Source organism: Centropristis striata, chromosome 2 (assembly GCF_030273125.1).
Source record: "Centropristis striata isolate RG_2023a ecotype Rhode Island chromosome 2, C.striata_1.0, whole genome shotgun sequence".
In the NCBI taxonomy this organism is placed as follows: Eukaryota; Metazoa; Chordata; class Actinopteri; order Perciformes; family Serranidae; genus Centropristis; species Centropristis striata.
The window spans coordinates 15,714,463-15,736,035 of NC_081518.1; the positions used below are offsets into that span (position 1 = coordinate 15,714,463).

General features: G+C 38.0%; 1 protein-coding gene across 1 annotated transcript; it reads right to left on the minus strand.

Annotated features, from left to right (window-relative positions):
* Positions 1–1,414: 1,414 nt before the first annotated feature.
* Positions 1,415–18,380, minus strand: dapk2a (death-associated protein kinase 2a). Its single transcript, XM_059345666.1, has 8 exons — positions 18,319–18,380; positions 13,590–13,811; positions 9,799–9,937; positions 7,226–7,355; positions 4,592–4,667; positions 4,347–4,499; positions 4,180–4,225; positions 1,415–3,732 (listed from the first exon to the last, which is right to left on the minus strand). The coding sequence occupies exons 1-8, from the start codon at positions 18,378–18,380 to the stop codon at positions 3,079–3,081; spliced, it is 1,482 nt and encodes a 493-aa protein (XP_059201649.1). The 3' UTR covers positions 1,415–3,078.
* Between the last annotated feature and the right edge of the window lie 3,193 nt (positions 18,381–21,573).

The following is a 21,573-nucleotide window of genomic DNA, read 5'->3' on the forward strand; positions in this document are numbered from 1 at the left end:
AATTTAATATTAAAATAAATGTAATAATACTTTCCCAGATTTGTGTTTCAAATGCTGATATACAACAGTTTTCATTTGTATTTGGTACTGCAATAGCATTTAAAACAAACAAAAAGAATCTGTGAAAAAGTTAATAAGAGTTTAATTTAAGAGCTGATACCTAGACATTTTCATGGTTTTCTTGATAATAACCAAAATCATTATCAAGAAAACCATGGAAAATGTTTAGATATCAGCTCTTAAATTAAACTTTTATGATCTATTTTTGTTGTTATCATTATATTTGCCCAAATAAGTGTACCTTTAGTTGTACCAGGCATTAAAATGAATAAGAAATTGAACAAAAAGTTGGTCTAATAATTTTTCCATGACTGTCGATAAGTAAATTCAGAATAGAAGCTCTCAGAATAGAAGTGATTTCTCCACATGGTGAGGCAGTTATGAGCTCTCCGGTGTTGATTTCAGGAGCTGCAGTTTTCCCTCCTGGTCTGGAGTCGTGTCCCTGATCGTCCCTTCAGGCAGCAGCTCATCTCATCGCTGCTGACACACTCGTTAGCTCCATTATTCAGCAGCTGATCAGGGTGTCCGCAAGTTTCACTTTAAATGGCATTTCTAATGAATCACGAGGCCCAAATTTCACCAGCAAAACAAAAAAAGTGTGAAAATGGAAACAACTGTCACATAACGAGGACAGTCTAATAACTGCATCAACACGGTTCCTCTAAAACTGATGGCAACACGTTATTTAATAACTGTCATTTTAATTTTCACTTAATTATGCAATTACACCTGAATTTGTAATAATCTGCTGACTTTTCTTGAGTATTTCCATTTTATGTAACTTTATACTTCTTTATACACAACTTCATATTTTATAAACATACGAGCACGTCTGGAAAACACTTGATCTTAATGATTTATAGTGATGCATGGTTTAATTAAATTCATTTGGTCAATTACAATCAACTAATCAATTAGTCAAAAAAAAGAGTATTACACAACTAATTTAATGTTAAATAAGTTCCCATTTTAAACCAAATATTCAAACAATTTATTTCAAGGTGAAGATAAACTCAATTATTACTCAAATGACACAATTAAAGCTTCCTTTTTTGCAGATTTACTTTCTGTTTTCACTTTGATTTATTTAATATTCCTGTAGTTGTGTGATCATTACAAATTGTGGGAGCTTTTAACTACTCTTACGAAGTAAAAAACTATTTAAAAAAAAAAGTTAAATAAAGATAGAAAACTGAATGCACTTTTTGTTTTTTATACTTGAAACAGAGTATTTCTATCCAGTGGTATTGCTACTTTACTTACAACCCAGATTCTTAAAATGTAAGGAGACAAAAAAATAATAATACCTGATATTCAATTGAATACAGTAAGAAACTACTAACTAATTCTGAATTTGATGCATTCTTATTTTAGTTATTTGCATCCCAACTTTTTTTGGAATGGGGTTGTATATTATGTTATGGATGATGTGACTTGAGTAAATTTACAAAGTAAACCATCCTGTTGAATGTTCCTGAGTAAACATCAGCTGGCCGTCACATCATCGATCAGAATGAACTCGTGACGAACTCACTGTACTTCTCTGAGTCTATTTAAAGACCTTTGATGGGACTCAGACAGACACCAATAACCATTTAATGACACGCACATCCACTGTACCAATAGAAATGTTTGTTTTTTATATTAAACTATAAACAAAATACACACATTTTCACCTTTATCTCAAACACACAATAGATGAACATCGCTGACTGAAAGTGATGCTGAAGTGTTTTGCTGAACATTTCACTTTATTTAAGGACAAATCTTACTGTTTAAAATATTTTTTTCTGCAGTTTGTACGCAAAAAATACTTCTCTGATGTACATATGCAACAGAGATCATTATGTATGTCCTGTGTATCATGACCTTTGATCTGTGCACAAGCCTGTCACGATAATAAAAATATAGATTTATCGTACCATATCTTGAAATGATGACTATAATTGTGCCTGACCTGTTTACATGCAGGTTTGTTTCCTTAAAAATGTCAGCATCACTTTAGCTAACACGATGGTTGACAAACAGCAGCTTTTACCAACTATAGTCATGGGAAAAATATTAGACCATTGTTTTCTATTTAAGAGCTTATATCTAGATATTTTCGATGGTTTTCTTGATAATAACCAAAATCATTATCAAGAAAACCATGGAAAATATCTAGATATCAGCTTTTAAATGAAACTCTTATCAGCTGTTTTTGTTGTTATCATTATATTTGTCCAAACAAATGTACCTTTAGTTGTACCAGCCATTAAAATGAACAAGAAAGCAAGGAGGAAACAAGGGTGGTCTAATAATCCTTTCTATGACTGTATTATAAGACCATGTTTTCACTGCAAACAGAAATAAAACATAATTTCTGCTCTCTGCTGTGATTTATTGAGGATATTTTAATATTTTTTTCATATTCATGTGTGAATATTCTTAATAAAAGTTAATTGTTCTTTGAAAGGCTGTACTTGCACTACAATCCTGTTATATTATCATATCAGTAGCATAAATTGTTCCTGGGCCAAAATATCGTCTGATAGAAACAGTCAGTGCGTTTACATGCACATTATTCGAGCTATGCTTAAAATTTTATTTTGGCATCTAATCAGACTTCTGTCCTTGTCCCAGTTTACATACGAGAAAATCGACGGGAACGTGTCCTCCTCCTCAACACTGGGTGGAGATATGCGTCGTTTCAGAGGGTTGACCTATTACGTCATAATAAACAAGTGGAGAAAAGCAGGAAAAATGCATTTTCAAACAACAAAAACAACAAGTGGAGCATACACACATGCGTTGTTTTGTCATACATGCTGGTGAAAATCCAATTCCAATCACATTATCTGGGTGTCTTAATCGGAGTCAGAGGCGCTTTTACATGCACTTTAGTTGTCCAGTTATAGACTGACTAAGGCAATAATTTGTTTTGTTTTTTCAAGTGCCATGTAAACGTACTGAGTAATCGTGACAGGCCAAGCTGTACCAGTCAGCTTTGTGATTATTTATGCAATATTTACTGGACATTTATCTCTGCTGTCCAGTCTCAAAGTCCAGGTTGATGCCGGACAGCAGCTCTCCTCCACAGGAGCGGTTCAGCAGCTCCTTCAGCGCCTCGTTCACGTCGTTGTTGAAGACGGTGGAGAAGTTGCAGTTGGAGTATCCTCCCCCGCCTCCGTCCGCGGGGAACGAGCCCATCACCTCCTGCACCCACTTCAGCTCGTTGCTCAGCTCCAGGCGCAGAGCGTCGAAGTGGCTCTGTCTCTCCTGGTAGCGGCTGCTGACGGCGCCGAGGCTGCAGCCGAACGCCTGCATGTCGTCCTGCAGGCTCCTCTTGAAGGCCTCCACCTTACGGAACTCGTAGCGGATCTGCGAGAGCTCGTGGCGGACGTCCTCGCTCTCCTCCTTGTACCAGGCCTCCTTCTCGTTGTATATGGAGACCATGGCGTCGATGTCCTCCTGCAGGGAGTCGTGAGCTGCTGCCAGGCTGACAAAAGAACTCTCCATCTGGTCGATGTCCTCCACCACCTGGGCGAAGCGCTCAAAGTTTACGTAGGTGTTGTTGGGGGGCATGCTGGAGTGGGACTTGATGGTGTACTCCCTCAGGCGCTTGGTCTTCAGCTGGCGCCGCTCCCGTTTCTTCGGCACCAGGGCTTTACTTTCCTCCTGGTGCTCGTTGGACTACAGGGTTTAAAGACGGGAGGGTTAGAAACTGTCGGACATTTAAAAATAAGCAGGCACAGATGCAGACAGCTCATGTAATCATGTTAGTGCAGCGGCTAGGTTTGGCTTAAAGGTGCATTACATTATTTTTCCACCAGCATTAGTGAACATTTGCAAGTTTTTAAACATGGGACAAAGAGGCGATAAATTCCTCTTTCACTGCCAGAAGAGAAATATGTCAGTTTTTTTTTTCTGGTGTGTCACATTAAACGTGACACACCAGAAAACACACACTATTGATAATAACCAAAATCGTTATCAAGAAAACCATGGAAAATGTCTAGATATCAGCTCTTAAATTAAACTCTTATGAGCTCTTTTTGTTGTGGTCTAATAATTTTTTCCATGACTGTATATATTAATGGCTGAAAAGCTAAAGAAATGGAAATACTAATTTCATGTTACCTTGATCCATGGGTGATTTAGAGCGTCTTGAATTGTTAATCTTTTCCTGTCAGAGAAAAGAAAGTAGAACATAATGTAACTAAACTGTCATAATGTGCTTGTGCAGAAATAAAACACAGAGATTAAGTGTCTTTGCCCTGAGCAGACTATCACACTCCAGCTCTTACTTCTTGTCCTTCTCAAGCAGCTGGCTGATGAACTTCTTGGCGAGCTGGCTGGTGTGACAGAAGAACTCCTCATCGAACTCGTAATTCACTGCTGAAATGTTCCCCAGCGTGTCCTGTTTGCTCTCCCCGAGGAAAGGTGAAGCACCACTCAGCCTGCAGGGGAACAGAAGAGGAGGAGCGCTTCATCCTCCTGTCGGACAGGAGCTGCAGTTTAATGTGCAGCCGTGACATGAAGGTGCACTTACAGGATGTAGGTGATCACCCCGATGCTCCACATGTCTGCCTCTAATCCCAGAGGCTCGTAGTTCACAATCTCCGGTGCTTAAAAGGTAAACAGACGACAGACAGAATGAATCTCTGTTGAAGCAGTTTAAGTTCAGTTTGATGCATTAGCAGTGCAACATACTTTTCTTTCTCCACTTCTAAACACCTAGTAACACAAATTCTGATCCTCTACTTTTATATGCAATTTATTCTACGTGATGTCTTGTCTTTTATCTGGACCCTGAGTCTGGAGTAAAAATGCAGAGTGCATGCATAACATGACACGCCATAGTTTTTTTTTTTAAATAATATGTTTTATTGGAAATCAGCATTCATAAGCATCAATACAAGACATAAGTTATTCCACAGCTGTTTTCCACATTTTTGTTTTTTAAATGGTACATTAGAAAGAAGAACCACAAAAAAGACAACCCACAAAACAAAAAGAGAAATCATCCATCCATCCATCCATTTTCTTCCGCTTATCCGGGGCCGGGTCGCGGGGGCAGCAGGCTAAGCAGGGCATTCCAGACGTCCCTCTCCCCAGCCACAACGTCCAGCTCCTCCTGGGGGACCCCGAGGCGTTCCCAGGCCAGGAGAGAGATATAATCCCTCCACCGTGTTCTGGGTCTTCCCCGGGGCCTCCTACCAGTTGGACGTGCCCGGAACACCTCTAACGGGAGGCGCCCGGGAGGATCCTTACCAGATGCCCAAACCACCTCAGCTGACTCCTTTCGACGCGAAGGAGCAGCGACTCTACTCCGAGCTCCCTCCGGATGTCTGAGCTCCTCACCCTATCTCTAAGGCTGAGCCCAGCCACCCTACGGAGGAAGCTCATTTCAGCCGCTTGTATCCGCGATCTTGCTCTTTCGGTCACTACCCAAAGTTCGTGACCATAGGTGAGGGTTGGAACGTAGATGGACCGGTAAATCGAGAGCTTTGCCTTCCGGCTCAGCTCCTTCTTCACCACGACGGTCCGGTACAACGCCCGCATCACTGCTGACGCTGCACCAAACCGCCTGTCCATCTCACGCTCCGTTCTACCCTCACTCGTGAACAAGACCCCGAGATACTTGAACTCCTTGGCTTGAGGCAGTACCTCTCTCCCCACCCAGAGGGGGCAGTCCACCGTTTTCCGGCAGAGAACCATGGCCTCAGACTTGGAGGTCAATACAATACAATAAAATACCTAGTATTATGATAATATAAAGGGAGGCAAAATAGCAGAGAGACAGAAACATCTTTTATTTAAAAAATGGCTGCTGAGCCCAAGGAATCCCAAGAAATATTTATTTTTTTCCAAAGACAGAAAAGACATTAAATCAGTCATCCATGAAGAGGCAGGGGGAGCGTTTAGGCTTTTCCAATGTCATATAATACATCTATGGGCTATGAGCGAGGCAAAAGCATTAATATCAGAATTTTCCTTAGTGAGACTAGTCAGAACAGGAGATACCCCAAAGATGGAGATCAGTGGGCAGGGTTCTAATTATGTATTAAGGACTTTGTTAAACAATTTATAAAAACATGACCACAAATTGGCTAGTTTGGGACAAGAAAAAGACACGCCATAGTTTACATTTAGATAAATATTTTTGATGCATTTTATGGGGGCTGAGCGTGCCCCAGTTTGCACAGTTTGAAGTTCTGCACCACCTGCATTTTTGACATGAAAAACTTAAAATGGGATCTTTCCATTCCTTACATTGGTGCCACGTGCATCTATAAACAGACTCTGTATTTGAATGCAGAATCTGCAGGATATAAGACAGAATTTGTTTTCAAAAGCTTTTTGAGTTGGCTTTGGTTCAAGCAGGTAAAAAGTCCAGAAGAGAAAAAAGGTGTGATATTATCCATCATGACAGAATGACTCTCTGTTAAAGCAGTTTGAAGAATAAGCAGATTCTTTACTTGTTTATTTTGATGCATTAGCAGTGCCACATACTTGTCTATCTCCACTTATAAACACCTATTAACACAAATTCTATTATTTTGCTTTTATAAACAATTTATTCTCTGTAATGTCTTTTTTTATGCGGACCCTGAGTCTGCAGTGAAAATGCATTGTGCATGCATAACACAACCTTGTATTCAACAAGCCACAGTTTACATTTAGATAAATATTGCTACATTTTATTGTGGTTGAACATACCCCAGTTGGTACAGTTTGAAGTTCTTCATCACCTACATTTTTGAGATGCAAAACTTAAATGAGATCTTTCCATTGGTTACATTGGTGCCACGTGCCTCTATCAACTGGTTTTCTTGATAATAACCAAAATCATTATCAAGAAGACCATCTAGATATCAGCTCTTAAATTAAACTCTTATGATCTATTTTATTGTTATCATTATATTTGTCCAAACAAATGTACCTTCAGTTGTACCAGGCATTAAAATGAACAAGAAATTGAAGAAAACAAGGGTCGTCTAAACATTTCTTCCATGACTTTACTTTACTTTTGGTGAACCCAACCAAGTTGTCTTTGTGCCTAAACAGAACCAAACTGCAGCAGGCTTGACATGTCCAGTAATACTCTGCAGCTTCAAAATATGTAATTTGATTTGTGTTTTTGTTGCTTCTTGGTTGTGTTTGTGTGTTTACTTTGTCTTACCTACAAACTCAGGTGTTCCAAAGATGTTTTTGAACTCGACCCCAGCTTCAATCTTGTGGGCGAGACCAAAATCGATCAGTTTGATTCTCGGTAACGGCACATTCTTGTCCAGCAGCATGATGTTCTCAGGCTGCAGACAACAGAAAGACAAGAGGAAATGTTTGAGAATGATCTACCTCAATAATACATTTAGGTAGAAATAAAAGAAGAGCTTGATACTTTACATTCATAGGGTGCAACAGAAAGGAACATGCAGGGAATAGCTATTAATGTGAACTTTACTGTGCATACCAATCAAATCACATTTTCTAGATTAAACAAACTAATTGCTCCACCTGGTGGAACAAATCTCCCTTATGCATTTTACTCTCAGCCTTCCACCTGCAAGAAACCTGCAGCCGCAAAGTTTCCAGTCACTGAGCTGGAAAAACATCAAAAATCAGAAACTCCACTTTACAGGAAAATTAACTCCAGGGAAGGCGTCAACACGTGGCTCAAAGGTGAGTTTGTCATGGATTGTGAGGCCAAGGTATTTGTCCTGGTTCACCACTTCGATTACCTGATCGTTAATGAGGGTAGAAGAGAGGAAAGAGGGATTCTTTCTGAAATCAATGATCATTTCTTTAGTTTTTGCCACATCAATATTGATAAAAGATGACTTAGGGCCATGCAATTCACTTGGAAAAAACAAATTATTTTCTTTAGAACGCCCAAGATTACTAGCAGACAAATGAACACTCAACAATCCTGCTGGAGACTGTGCAACAGTGTGGATCCTAATCATACACTTGTGTTTTGGAGCTGCAGTTAAATTCAACCTTTCTGGGATCCATGTCGTGCTATGTGAGGTACTAGGATACAAAACCCCCAGGACTCCAGTACCTGGGACATATGGAAGGATCAGTGCACAAAGAAGACCAATGTTTGATTAAGATTCTACTTGCTGCAGCAAAAAAGGCCCTCACAAAGAACTGGCCGTTGCACCCGACTACAGACATTGGCTCAACATTATCGGTGATATTCAAACAATGGAGAGACTCACGTATAGACTAAAAACTAAGGAAGACTCATTTTCTAAAGGCTGGGAGAAATGGTTGCTGTACATGTCAAAAAATAAAGAAATGTAAAATATTGTTGATATGTAATGTGGATTGCCCCCAAACAGGCACTGTTCTTCTTTAATAACCCCACTTTATATCTTTCTCTCTAACTTTCTCTCTCTTTGACTATACTCTACATCAGTGATTCCCAACAGGAGGGGCCCGACCCCAAAGATCCACGGGGGATCGCGAAGCCCTCATGAATTTAAGGGATGTAAATCTAATGTGTTAAATATAGATCAGTCAGCATTTAATTCATTAGTGGGACAAAAACAACTAAATAAGGCCTACATTAAACCTTTATTCATTCGTTCAAAAATCACTATAGAAAAGTTTAAAAATAAAGGCTATATCGCGAGAATAAGGACATGTGTAATATCCCTCCTGCAGTATACACAGGTAACCTCACCTAGCGGTAACCTCACCTAGCAGTAACCTCGCCTAACAACAGAAACAGAGAGCTAATGGAAAAATGGCGAAGCGTCAGTGAGACGAAAATGCTGAATATCTCAAAAAGAAAAAGAGAGAGTACCGTGAAAGTCACATTGAGTTCGGCTTCATAGAAGCAATGGACAATGGGGGGGTCGCCAAAGTTTACAATGGTAAAAATGTGGGTCCCTCAAGAAAAAAGGTTGGGAACCACTGATCTACAAAAAACCAATAAAAGAAAGTAAAAAATAAAATAAAATAGGGCCATGCTCAGGATCATTTTGCATCAGCAGTGACACTATTGCCGACTCGTCAGCAAACTTAATGATATGACGCCTGGTGTGCTGGCTTTGGCATATATTTGTATATAAAATAAATAAGATCGGGGAGAGGATGCAACCCTGGGGGGAACCAGTGGAGTAAAAAAGGGCATCGGATTAAGCCGAAGAGCTCATAAAAATGTAAACTTAACTTACTGCAACACTATTATATCCTCATAGTGATGAAGATCATACAATATGTTTAAAAGCTCCAGAACTACCTCTAAATTAACACCAAATAAAGGATTAAAAACAAACAAAACGTCTAACTTACATAAGGTAAAATGAATCAACTTGAAGCCACACGCCATGTGTTGTTGTTTTTAAACAGTGAGAAAAATAAAAGGCGTCACATGGCTGACAGCAGCTCGTCTCTCACTGACGTGACCTCAGGATCAGATTTAGTTTGTTGTTGTTTGTTTGCATTCAGTCCCTGTTGGTTAAATGACATTCAGATGGATATTGAGTAAAACCAGAGATGTGGAATGCTTCTATTTCCTTTTTGTTTTGATATTAAATCAGAAAAACAGTGTGATAACTGTATTTCTGTAAAAGGAAAGCTGGAGGCGGACAGATACTGCTGAATCATTCTGAGCATGAAACAGATTTATCCGCTTTAACAGAGTGTCACGGCGAGGCAGAGTGAGGTCATGTCAGTGTGACTCGGATGTGACTGGGTGGTGTGACGGTGTCTCCTTCGGTGCTCTGAGTTTGTCGGACCAACCTTGAGATCAAAGTGAGCGATCTTCCTGGCGTGGAGGTAGTTGACTCCCTCCAGGATCTGTTTGATGAACTGAGTGGCCTCCTGCTCGCTCAGAGACTCTTTCTGTGCCAGGAAGTCAAACAGCTCGCCTCCAGAGACCCTGAACACAGACACAGATCATCACACGGCCTTCTGTCAATAAATACGTCGCACAGACGTTTCAGCATAAAAAAGTAATTAAAAAATGTGTTAAGGGGCGCTTGATAGATTGAGTGACATGGACACAAATTAAAGCTGGTGTCAGAAACTTTTACATACAGTCATGAAAAAAATTATTAGACCACCCTTGTTTTCTCCTTGTTTTCTTGTTCATTTTAATATACAACTCAAGGTACATTTGTTTGGACAAATATAAGGATAACAACAAAAATAGCTGATAAGAGTTTAATTTAAGAGCTGATATCTAGACATTTCCCATGGTTTATTTGAAAATGATTTTGGTTATTATCAATAACAAGGTTTGGTTATTATTTATCGTCTATTCCCCTCACACACTAACAGATGTTTGACTGTCCCCAACTAGTGCAGACTGCTGCAGACTTTGCCCAACTGGGAATTCTAGGTAAAATCTGGCAAAAGTGATTGTAGTGTATCCTCAGCTTTAAAGAGAGCCCACCTGGGCAGAGGAGGGAGACAAACATTCTGCACTGCAGGTTTAAACCAAGCAGCAAATTCCAGCAGGGGGCCCTAACGGCGGCTGCAGAAGCATTTGGGTCCATTCATTTCTATACAAAATGAGAAAACTTCTCCCTTGCTTTATTACCTCAGAATTTTTTTTTAGGACAACACTATGGTCTCAATCACTAGTAAAAAATTTTCTTTGAGACAATTCGATGTTAATAGTGTAAATAATGGTTCCATTTAGAGGAAAATAGAAGATGAAGAATCATATGATTTGGGGCGAGCTACCTTTGATTGACAGGTCACTAACAAGGCGAGCCATCATCATGAGAGTAGCAGAACAATGCGTATCCATGGCAACTTGTCAGTAAAGTTATATAAAAAAGGACGTTTAGCGGTTTGGTCTCATAACGTTGACCCTTTCACTGTATTTTCATTTAATGTTTATTTGAACGTTTTGTTCAGTAAAATGTCTTGTTCAGTGTTTGGTTGGACTAACAGACACTCCAAGGAGTCGCTGTTCATTTTTCTGAGGTCAGTAACATACATTTTGTTTTTGTTTTTTGCCAAAACTAACATCCCAGTTAATGCTCCAGTTAATGCTAACATGAATTAGCAGCAGCTTCTCTCAGTCAGGTTGAGGTGTAGAGAGGCTGTAGTCAGTGATCAGATCCCTCTCCTCCTCCACAGTCCAGATATGGTCTGCTCCCCGTATTGGAAACAAGATGGAGACACAAGATGGCGATGAGTGTAACGATGAACTCGATGCTTCCAACGGGCCACAAACCAACAGGTGACGTCACGGTGACTACGCCCATTATTTATACAGTCTATGTGTTAAACTCTAGTGTGAACTGCAGTGTGTCCTAAACTCCCCCAAACAAACAACTGTGACCCTGTTCACCAGAGGTTGAATTTGTGCATAAATGCCCATTTTTACTGCCATTTCTGCATCACATTACATCATCACAGTCCACAGCAGTACATTGTTGAGCTTCTGTGTCCTCCAAGCTGTGGGCGTGTCAACTACCATCTACTGCAGGTAAAACACTGACTGTGGATCAGGTTATATGAGGTTTTTAGGTTGGTATGATGTAAGCACCTTATATGACTGAACTTCATTAAATCCAACCTGTTCCTTTAAGTAGAACACAGGTAATGCGCCTTCGACATGTGATTGGAGAAAGTCCAAAAAATTGGAACAATATACAGAACGTTCTCATCATCACTCACAGAACAGGTTCCCACCACTCCCTGATCATATACCACCCTCACTTATATATATAGGTTTTAATTTGTTAAACTGTCTGAACTTAAAAGAAGCATTCAAGGATAAGAACCCCATGCGACCCCACGTCAAAAAATATTTAGCTTTAAGTGAATTCTTACCAACAAAATATAAACAATTAAAGTCTAAGTCGGAACAAGTCTGCTTGTGCTTGAAAGGTTTTCCACAAATAATACTGACTCATTCTGAGCATGAGACCAGATTTTGTTGCTATTACAAAATGTCATAGTGAGGCAGAGTGAGGTCCTTTCAGTGTGAAGAAGAGGTCAAAGGTGAAAGGAATCCTAATTGGGTGAAGCTGACTCCATGTGCCACAGGAGGAGCATTAAGAAACTGTCTGTTGTTGTTGTTGTTGTTGTTTGGATTTTAAAGAGACAACAAGGCAGAAACTGAAGGATTTCTACTCGAAAGTAAAATGTGTGCTTCGGAATCTATTTTAAGATTCTTTTACTGGTTTATAAATCTGTTAATGGTCTTAGTCCAGCCTGTTTATCTGATTTACTTTTATCCTATGAACCCTGGAGGACCCTCAGGTCTTCTGGGAGCCTTTTAATAAAACCAAAAGTTAGAATGAAACCTCACAGTGAGGCGTTGTTTTCTCTCTGTGGTCCTCGTCTGTGGAACAGACTCCAGACCTGAGGGCCACAGAGACGCTTCAGACAGCAAACTTAACACTTATCTTTTTAATTTGGCTTTTACTTGAACCATTTTAAACTAAACTCTTATGAGCTATTTTTGTTGTTATAATATTTGTCCAAACAAATGTACATTTAGTTGTACCAGGCATTAAAATGAACAAGAAAATGAAGAAAAAGGGTAGTCTAATCATTTTTTCCATGCCAACAGGTGACGTCACGGTGCGCCCATTATTTATACAGTCTATGTGTTAAACTCTAGTGTGAACTGCAGTGTGTCCTAAACTCCCCCAAACAAACAACTGTGACCCTGTTCACCAGAGGTTGAATTTGTGCATAAATGCCCATTTTTACTGCCATTTCTGCATCACATTACATCATCACAGTCCCCAGCAGTACATTGTTGAGCTTCTGTGTCCTCCAAGCTGTGGGCGTGTCAACCACCATCTACTGCAGGTAAAACTGACTGTGGATCAGGTTATATGAGGTTTTTAGGTTGGTATGATGTAAGCACCTCATACGACCGAACTTCATTAAATCCAACCTGTTCCTTTAAGTAGAACACAGGTAATGCGCCTTCGACATGTGATTGGAGAAAGTCCAAAAAATTGGAACAATATACAGAACGTTCTCATCATCACTCACAGAACAGGTTCCCACCACTCCCTGATCATATACCACCCTCACTTATATATATAGGTTTTAATTCGTTAAACTGTCTGAACTTAAAAGAAGCATTCAAGGATAAGAACCCCATGCGACCCCACGTCAAAAAATATTTAGCTTTAAGTGAATTATATATATATATATATATATATTATCATGCTTTACTTTTTAATTATTTATCATTATTTATTTTATTATCTAACTTTATTACTTTTTATAAAAGTATAAAAGTACTTTTTATTACTTGTTATTATTATTATTATTATTATTATTATTATTATCATAATTATTGTTTTTATTATTAGGGGATGGGCGGAGGGTGTTTGCTTGTTTTTATGTTTAATTACTATTATTAATATTTTTTTCCCACTTTTTTTATTTGAAGCACTTTGTGTTACATTTCTTTTGTATGAAAAGTGCTACACAAATAAAGTCTGATTGATTGAGTGATTGAGTGATAAAGTGATGATTTGGACACACAGCTCCATCCAGAGGGACAGAGATATCAAAAGGTTCCTATGAGATGATTATCTGTCACTCACAGCTGCAGGATGAGCACCACGTCGGTGCGGTTCTCGTAGACGTCGTGCAGCGTGACGATGTTGGGGTGCTGGATCTGCTGCAGGATGTCCACCTCCCGCTCGATCTCCTCTCGCCGCACACCGCGAGAGCTTGCCATGCTCTGACGCTTCTTGATGAACTTGGCGGCAAACTCCAGACCTGTGCTTTTCTCTCTGCATTGTTTCACGATGGCAAACTGCCCACTGAGACACAGAGGAGGAAACACAGGTACAGCTGGAGACGTTAGACAGTATAGATAATTAATTATAAGATAAGATATCACTTTATTTAATTCAGTCCAAGTCAGTTTATTTACCGGACTCATGTCCACAAGTCACACAAGACAGGACAGATAAAAACAACCAAAACAAGACAAGCAAACAAACAAGAAGAAAAACAAATACAAGAATTAAAATACATACAGACATTTGAGCCAGTGTACTCTCAGTCTGGATGTGTACCTGGAGCAGCTCACAAAGGGATCTGAGAGTACCACCATGATACTGTTGGTGGACTCATCCAGACGCTGCATAAACTTAAACATGAAATTTCTTAAAAGTGCTGTCAGTGTGCTAACTCCTACAGATACAAACATCTGACTAGCACTCCCTCCTCTGGGAACCTGCAGTAAAATTCTCATTGCATCATTGTAGGCAACTTGTAACTTCTGCAAGCTGGATTTTTAGTAAGAAGACCACAGATGGGCAGTATAGATGGTGTGCAGGAAGCTTTAACTTGAGTAGAACAGCAGCTAAACTTACTTGCTATGGTGTTTGTCTGTGCATATAACTTACAACACTGTCTGTATATGTCATCATCATCATTCATATCATCTGCAATACAATGACCAAGGTTTTTCATCTTTTTGCAGACTTCAAGACAATTATTGGATAGTTTGAATACAGGGAAATTAAGCCATTTAGCCCTGTTTCGTTCTGCATATTAAAGCATCATATTCGCTGCAATTATATTTTATATCAAATTCCCACCATAGTCAGAGCATATATTAAGAAGCTCCTGCTGCCCAGCACTACTCAGACTAAAAGTAACAGGGTCATCTGCATACATAAGATGATTCTCCAGCATGCCACCAATCATACAGCCAGTGTTATAACCATTTAGTCTCCTAGACAACTCATCCATGTATAAATTAAATAAGACAGGGGACAAAATTCCTCCCTGCCTAACACCATTGGACACTCTAAAGGGGGCAGATATGCTACCTGTAGCCTTAAATAGGTAAATAAGTAACAAGTAAGAGTAACAAGAGCAACAAGTTGAGAAACAGTGTCATCATTAATTTGTCCACCAGAGAGCACTGACAAATTAAGTTTCCTTGTGTAGAATATTTTACTAAGTACATATTGGCCACAATTCTTAAAAAAAACTTTTTGAAGGATATTCACAATTTTTTTTTAAATTACATTTATATATTTATTTATATATTAGCTGATGTGTAATCTAAATATTTGACACATTTACATAGTTGACTAATCTGCCAAATACTTTCTTGATTAAGCAATTAATAATTTTGCCTACAAGATTGAGAGAATTGTGGAAAAATAACAACATTAAAACATTCCCTAAATATTCAATTTACTAAAACGTAAATGCAAGGGAAAAACTGGACATTTTCACATTTGAGTAGTTGAAACAAGACAAAAAAAAAGGAAGTAAGGAACCTACTAACTAGGAACTTCTAACTTCCCAGAGACTTATAAAATGTATAAAAGTGCACAGATTGGCCTGATGGGGGCGCTGCAAAGTTATAAACTTTGTAAAGGCACAACTGCACCACTCCCGAAGGTAAATGTGATGGTGACAGAAATACCTTCATAACCTTCCTCTTGTGTTAGGGTTGCCACCGACCTGTTTTGAGGTTTAAATGCATGAAAAAAACCCACAACTTTTGTTTATTGCATCAAGGACATGTCCAGATTTATAAGCTATGCATAAGATGAATTCATTTCAGGGTTGGTGACCTGTAGAATACACATATCCAGTTCGCAGCATGCAGAACTTAGAAGAAGATTTACAATAAGCCAAGTTCTGGATCATAGCAGGGGACACAGAGCTGCATAGTGGATGAGCAGGTTTCTGAGGAGGACCATGAAGAGTCTCAACCAGAAGACACTGACACATCTGATGAGTCTGATGCAATAAAGACAGAAAGACAAACATATTCTGCTTCTACAAAAATATCTCTGCAAAGAACTTTTGCCACACATGTATCTAAACATGCCTGTTCTTGCAAACAAAGACAGGAACGAGTTCTTGATCTTGTTCTATTGGTTTGATTTGCTTTATTGGTTGTTGTTTGTTTACAAATTTACATTTTGTATTATTATTTACTCTGTTTTTCATTTTTTATTTGTATTTAAGTTAGATTTTTTTTGGGACAAAAATACTTTAACCTTCTCCTTGAAGTAAATATATGAACGGGTCAAAATTGACCCTAACTCCATAGATGTTAATAATAGTTAATAATATTAAAATAAAAAAATAAATGAAACAATTTATTTGAGAGATGTCTTCTAATACCCCTCAGTAATAGTCAGGTAACATAACAACCTTTTATTTATTTATATAATTCTCTTGAGGTTCATTTGACCATTTTTTTAAATTGAAAAAAAGGGGTATGTTGTCAAAAGAAAGGCCCAGGGCGCCACATCAAGAATACTAAAACTAATCTTTTCATGGATAAGGAAGCCTAACAAGGTAACCAAGAGGTAAGACAGAAATTGGATGATAAATAATTGTTTTGAGGGTATTTTATGGATCATTTAACCCTCTAGAGTCCATGAAAGCACCTGCACATTACTTCTTCATGACGTGAAGACATAAAAATAAAGTAACGTCGAGTATTGCCATCAGCTTCCCTCTAAAGTTCTGGCTTGAAACTCCATACCAGATTTTTTGGGATTATATTCGGCCAAGTAAAACCGGAGATAATGTCAAATATATTAAGTATAAAAATATCGAAATAGAGATATCCTCATTTTACCTGTTGTATGTTATATTTGCAACCTGTATTCATATTTGCATTGAAATATCATTTTCAAGATCAGATTTTATGTTTTCCTTTGTTTTTTTTGGGTTCAACATTTTTATCAAGTAAGTCAAAGTAAAAAAATTAAATATCAGGACATACGTATAGGTGAAGTATGCCTGTAAAAACTGATACCAACATGGCATGGTAAAGATTTTTCAACAGATTTTTTAAAAGGACATAATAGCCCAAGATTTCAGAGGGTTAAGACACAGGTCAAAACCGATCTGCTAACACCATGGATAGTAACAGAAACCTAACACGAGGAAGGTTAAGTTATTTTATCTTTTGTTGAGTTGTTGAGTGCTTCCTGAATATTGTGCACACACAATAACTTGGGCTACAGGCCTCTGGACTTAAACATTCCCACCACATCAGTCTATTCACAGCCACACAAACATTCTGCCACAGTGTGATAAGTCTGAGTGTCACAGCTCATGTAAAACATTGGGTTTAATGTGGTTAAAAGTATTAAAATCCAAAGGTTACATGACGATAAAGCTGCATTTATTTATTTCTGCTCCACTTGAATGGTTTGTAATCTAACACTCCACTTCCTGATCTGCAGCCGGTCTGCAGGCAGATTTAGCCGTGGCTAAAGATAGAAGAGAACTCTAAAAAGCAGCTGGACGTGTGTGACAGTTGTCTCCACCTGACAACCAACAGCAACACAACTACAGGCTGCAGACACAAGACAGTTTATTCTTCTTCTACCAAGAATATTTCAGTGTAATTTGAAGTGTTTGTGACAGCATCAGTCAAAGAGGAAGCTTCAGCTCATAATGTGACCGGAGTTTTCACAGGTGCAGGAAGCATTTGCAACATGTGGTCAATGATTCAGTTAAATTTACATTTTTTTTATAGCACAGTAATAACTGTCAGTGCAGTGACCTACATGCTTGTAGTTGCTCTTGAGTGATGGAACCGGTTTTCAAATCATCCAGTGAAAAGTCATACTTTATTTTAAGGTTAAAAAATCTCTCAGAACTCTAAATTCTGCTTTATTTTGTTGTCTTCATGATAAAGTTTTTGCCTGTATATATCAGTATTACTGATGTCTGACTTTCACAGAACAATACTGGAATAATTTGAAAGTTATGTAAAGAAGTTTTACCCAATACTTTAGTTTATTCCCTTGTATATATACTGTGTGTTCTTATATCAAAGCAAAACAAAATATACAAGATAAATTCCCATAAACCACAATTTCCCCATGGTCGGATTCCTTCTGAGATATAATGTAGTATATATAAAAAACATTTAAATAAATAAAATAAAATATTTAAAAAGTTTTCCTGGCTTCCGCTGAAAAAAATAAAAATAAAAAGGATAGTTAGAGTATGTTGCTACATTTGAATTGTAGCTGGGTTTATTAAAAATTATAGTAATTAATGCTTTCATTCTTTTTTATTATCTGTGTATCTATCCATTTATCCATCTATCTAATTATGATGATGATGATGATGATGATGATGATAATGCACTACACATTATTAGATTTAAGGTAGTCATAACCTTACATGTATGCTCAGCTATTTGGATTATATTTACACTAAACATCCCATAATTAGCCTCTGCATTTATCTAAATACAATAAAACAGATGCAAATATTTAATCATCAATAAGTAAATAGGTAGGGATAATCCATACATGTCTGTACCTTCCCAACTCTTCACCAATTTCATAGAAGTCCTCCACTTTCTGCTGTTTGAATAAGTCCATGGCTGCAGTCCTCACTGATGTTTGTAGTTAGAATAAAAAAATCAGCTTCATCTCTTTTTACCTGCAATAACACATCACAGTTATTTTATTTTTCATGTGGAAAATGTTTCTACTAAATGCCACAAGACAAGCCTTTAAACAAAATGTCATTGCAGTTAAAAGTTGGAACTTGGAACAGTCGACCTTAAAAAGACGATTTTCTAATAAACTTTTATTATAAATGTCATAAATAAAACATCATCTACTAAAAACAACCCATGCCTATGAAAGGTCTTACCGTGTTAAATCCTGAAAGTGTTGTTGGTGGACACCATGTCCTCCTGCTGTCCTGTGTGCGTCTCTTGCAAACCACGAGGACTCTGCCATGTCCCGACAACACGCTCCGCTCCCCGGCTCACAGCGTCACACCAAACCCCACTAAAAAAACCTACACATTTCAAGTACAGTATTAGGGGCTGCTCCGACAACTTTTATAAAACTTGGAATTCCATTCTTTCCCTAATTGAGTCCATTCCATCCTTAGATGACGAAGATGATTCTAATTAAATAAATTGATTATTAATTGTTTTTGGTATGTTGATGTGGTGGTCAAACTCTAGGCACAACATAAATTGTTAAAGCTATTTATTTTTTTCAAGCATTCTGGATCCCTCCTCTAAATGTCCCTTTTTATGAATTTATTATTGTTTATTTGCCTACTGTTCACCCCTCCTGTTTTGCTTTGAGGGGGAGAGAGTTGTATTTGCTCATTATCATTACTATTTATTGGGGGTTTTTTTTGCTTATTTTATGTGAATGTGACTCTCTAGTTCGGGGTGGGGGGGTTCTATATGGGGGGTGGGGTGGGGGGGGCTCCAAATTTAAAGTTACATTACTTATAACTGCGTGGAAATAGATTTTTGATCACTTAAACAGATATATGACAATTTAAAATGTGTTTTCTTTTGTTTGCACTACTCCTTTTTCAACCCTTACATGATTCATTTACTGTTAAATCTTAATTTTAAAAGATACTTTTATGTGTATTATTTAATGCCGAATCGAAATCTGGCTCATAGGAACTTATGACATGCCTTCAAAGTGTTGAATCAGTTACGTACCTTTGCAGCCCTTTACGTACACTTTTACTTTGCAATGATATAAATGAGTTTTGGCGTCACCAAACCGCTTTACCGCTTGGCTGGGCCATCTGTTCAGCTCGTGCGTGACTCTTGTTGTCTCGCGCGCTCTAGCACCTGTTACTTCTGAAAATCTAATTTTTTTCCCCTTTTCTTTTTCTTTTTTTTTAACAAGGATGATTAATTTAAACTTTATTCATATTTCCTTTTTTTTTTATATAAGTCACATTTTATCTATCTGATTTTTTCTCTTTAGGTTTATTTATTTGCACAGTTAGAATTACATAAAATGACAAATATAACAAATAGTGTAAAGTGCAGCGAGAGGCAGAAAACCCAGGAGGGTTTATTTAAAGCATCCACCTAAAATGTCAAAGTTATGAGAAAGGAATAACAAACTGATAGTAGAAAAAAATGTATAACATCAACAAGTTATAATGACAATAATAAAAATAACAATATAAAAACAAACATATGAACATGATATAAAAGTGTATTTGTGTGTGAATTAGAATTTTAAAACAGCAGTTCAGTGGGCTTTTAGACATATTTTGAAACATTTTATAGAGATGGAATTCTTTGCTAAAGGTATTCCATAATTAAGTCCCCCTAAATTTAACAATAATTTGTGATCTCTGTATGTGAGAAATATTGGAGGATGAAGATCTGAAGATTGACATGTTGGATGAGAGTGAACCTGAGAATTACATTTAAAATATTTTTTCAAAAATATTTTTTCTCTTTAAAGAGCTAAAGAAAAATCCAAATTCTGATCAATAAAGTTATCATCAGAAGACATATTATCATCATCATTATTATTATTATTATTATTATTATTATTATTATTATTATTATTATTATTATTATTATTATCATTATCATTATCATATCATTATTAGTATTAGTATTTTTTTTCATTATTATTATTTTACACTTGGCTTGATCTGAACAACAAATGGGGACAATCTAATGTGCAAATTGTCTTTATATTTTAGGAACTTGCTCACAAGAGAATGAACCTCAAATTTTTGGAATGACTCTTGTAGCCTGTAGGGGGCGCTTTTTCACACCTGCTAAAGGGATGGCAATGTTGGTTGGTGGCAAGTGGCAACTTCTTGGTCTGAAAAACTGAAGCCAATGCCTTAAGTGCCTTAACCTGCATTATTTCAAATGGCCAGCAGGGGGCGACTCCACTGGTCACAAAAAGAAGTCCAATTGTCAGTTGTATGTAAATTAATGTTTACATAGCCGGACTAGCTCATCTCTAATTTGAGACTAAAATGCTCAATTCTACTTCTGCAACGTTTTTCTGCAGCATGTTCTGACTCTGGCTGCTCTGTAGTTTCGGCTCACCGTCTACCGGCAGTGTGTGTGTGTGTGTGTGTGTGTGTGTGTGTGTGTGTTGCTTGCTGGTTTGCTTCTCCAGTTCTTGCTTTCTGCAAGATTATTTATTTTTACGCCTTATTCCCCCTCATGTCATTCAGCCACACACATCCGCTGGTGCGGGTCTCTGGGGGCTCCGCTGTTCCCCGGCTCGTAGTGAGATCACCGGCGTTACAACAGCGAGCGGTAGCGGGGCTAGTAACGGCGCTAGTAGCGGGGCTAGTAGCAGCGCTAGTTGGTAGATTAGGCTTTGGCTAAATCCTGTCGGAAGCAAGGCTAAAACATCCTTTTTCGTTGTGAAACAGGAGTTTAAAGTCAAACGTTTTTTAAATGTCTTTTAAAATCAACTGTCGCTCTAATCTATTTAAAACGCCGTCTACAGCTAAAGAGTTTCGCGTCTGCTGCAGCGATGTTGGATCCATAAGAAAACTACAAAACTACAAGCTTCTGTCTGCCGAGTAGTACGCGTCATCGTCTTGCTGTCCCTCCCCGTTCTGTGATTGGATCCCTAAAACAGGGCTAAGAAACGGCCATAGTTGCCAGACTGTGTGGAGGTTCGAAATTAAATTCGAGCGTGCAAGGCAGTATGGGTATACCCAGGCTATAGAAGTCCAGGAGATAATGAGCCTATTTCTCACATAATTTATTACCTCAGTAAACATTATCATAATGAGTTTATGGTCTCAATTGTT

Bases quoted from the DNA above. Each gene is read 5' to 3' on its own strand.
- dapk2a (XM_059345666.1), bottom strand. From the start codon at position 18,380: ATGGACTTATTCAAACAGCAGAAAGTGGAGGACTTCTATGAAATTGGT. The intron at 7,356-9,798 runs GTTGGTCCGACA...TGTTGTCTGCAG, and splicing joins TCGCTCACTTTGATCTCAAG to CCTGAGAACATCATGCTGCT. The intron at 4,226-4,346 runs GTAAGAGCTGGA...TTTCTCTGACAG, and splicing joins CTGCTTGAGAAGGACAAGAA to GAAAAGATTAACAATTCAAG.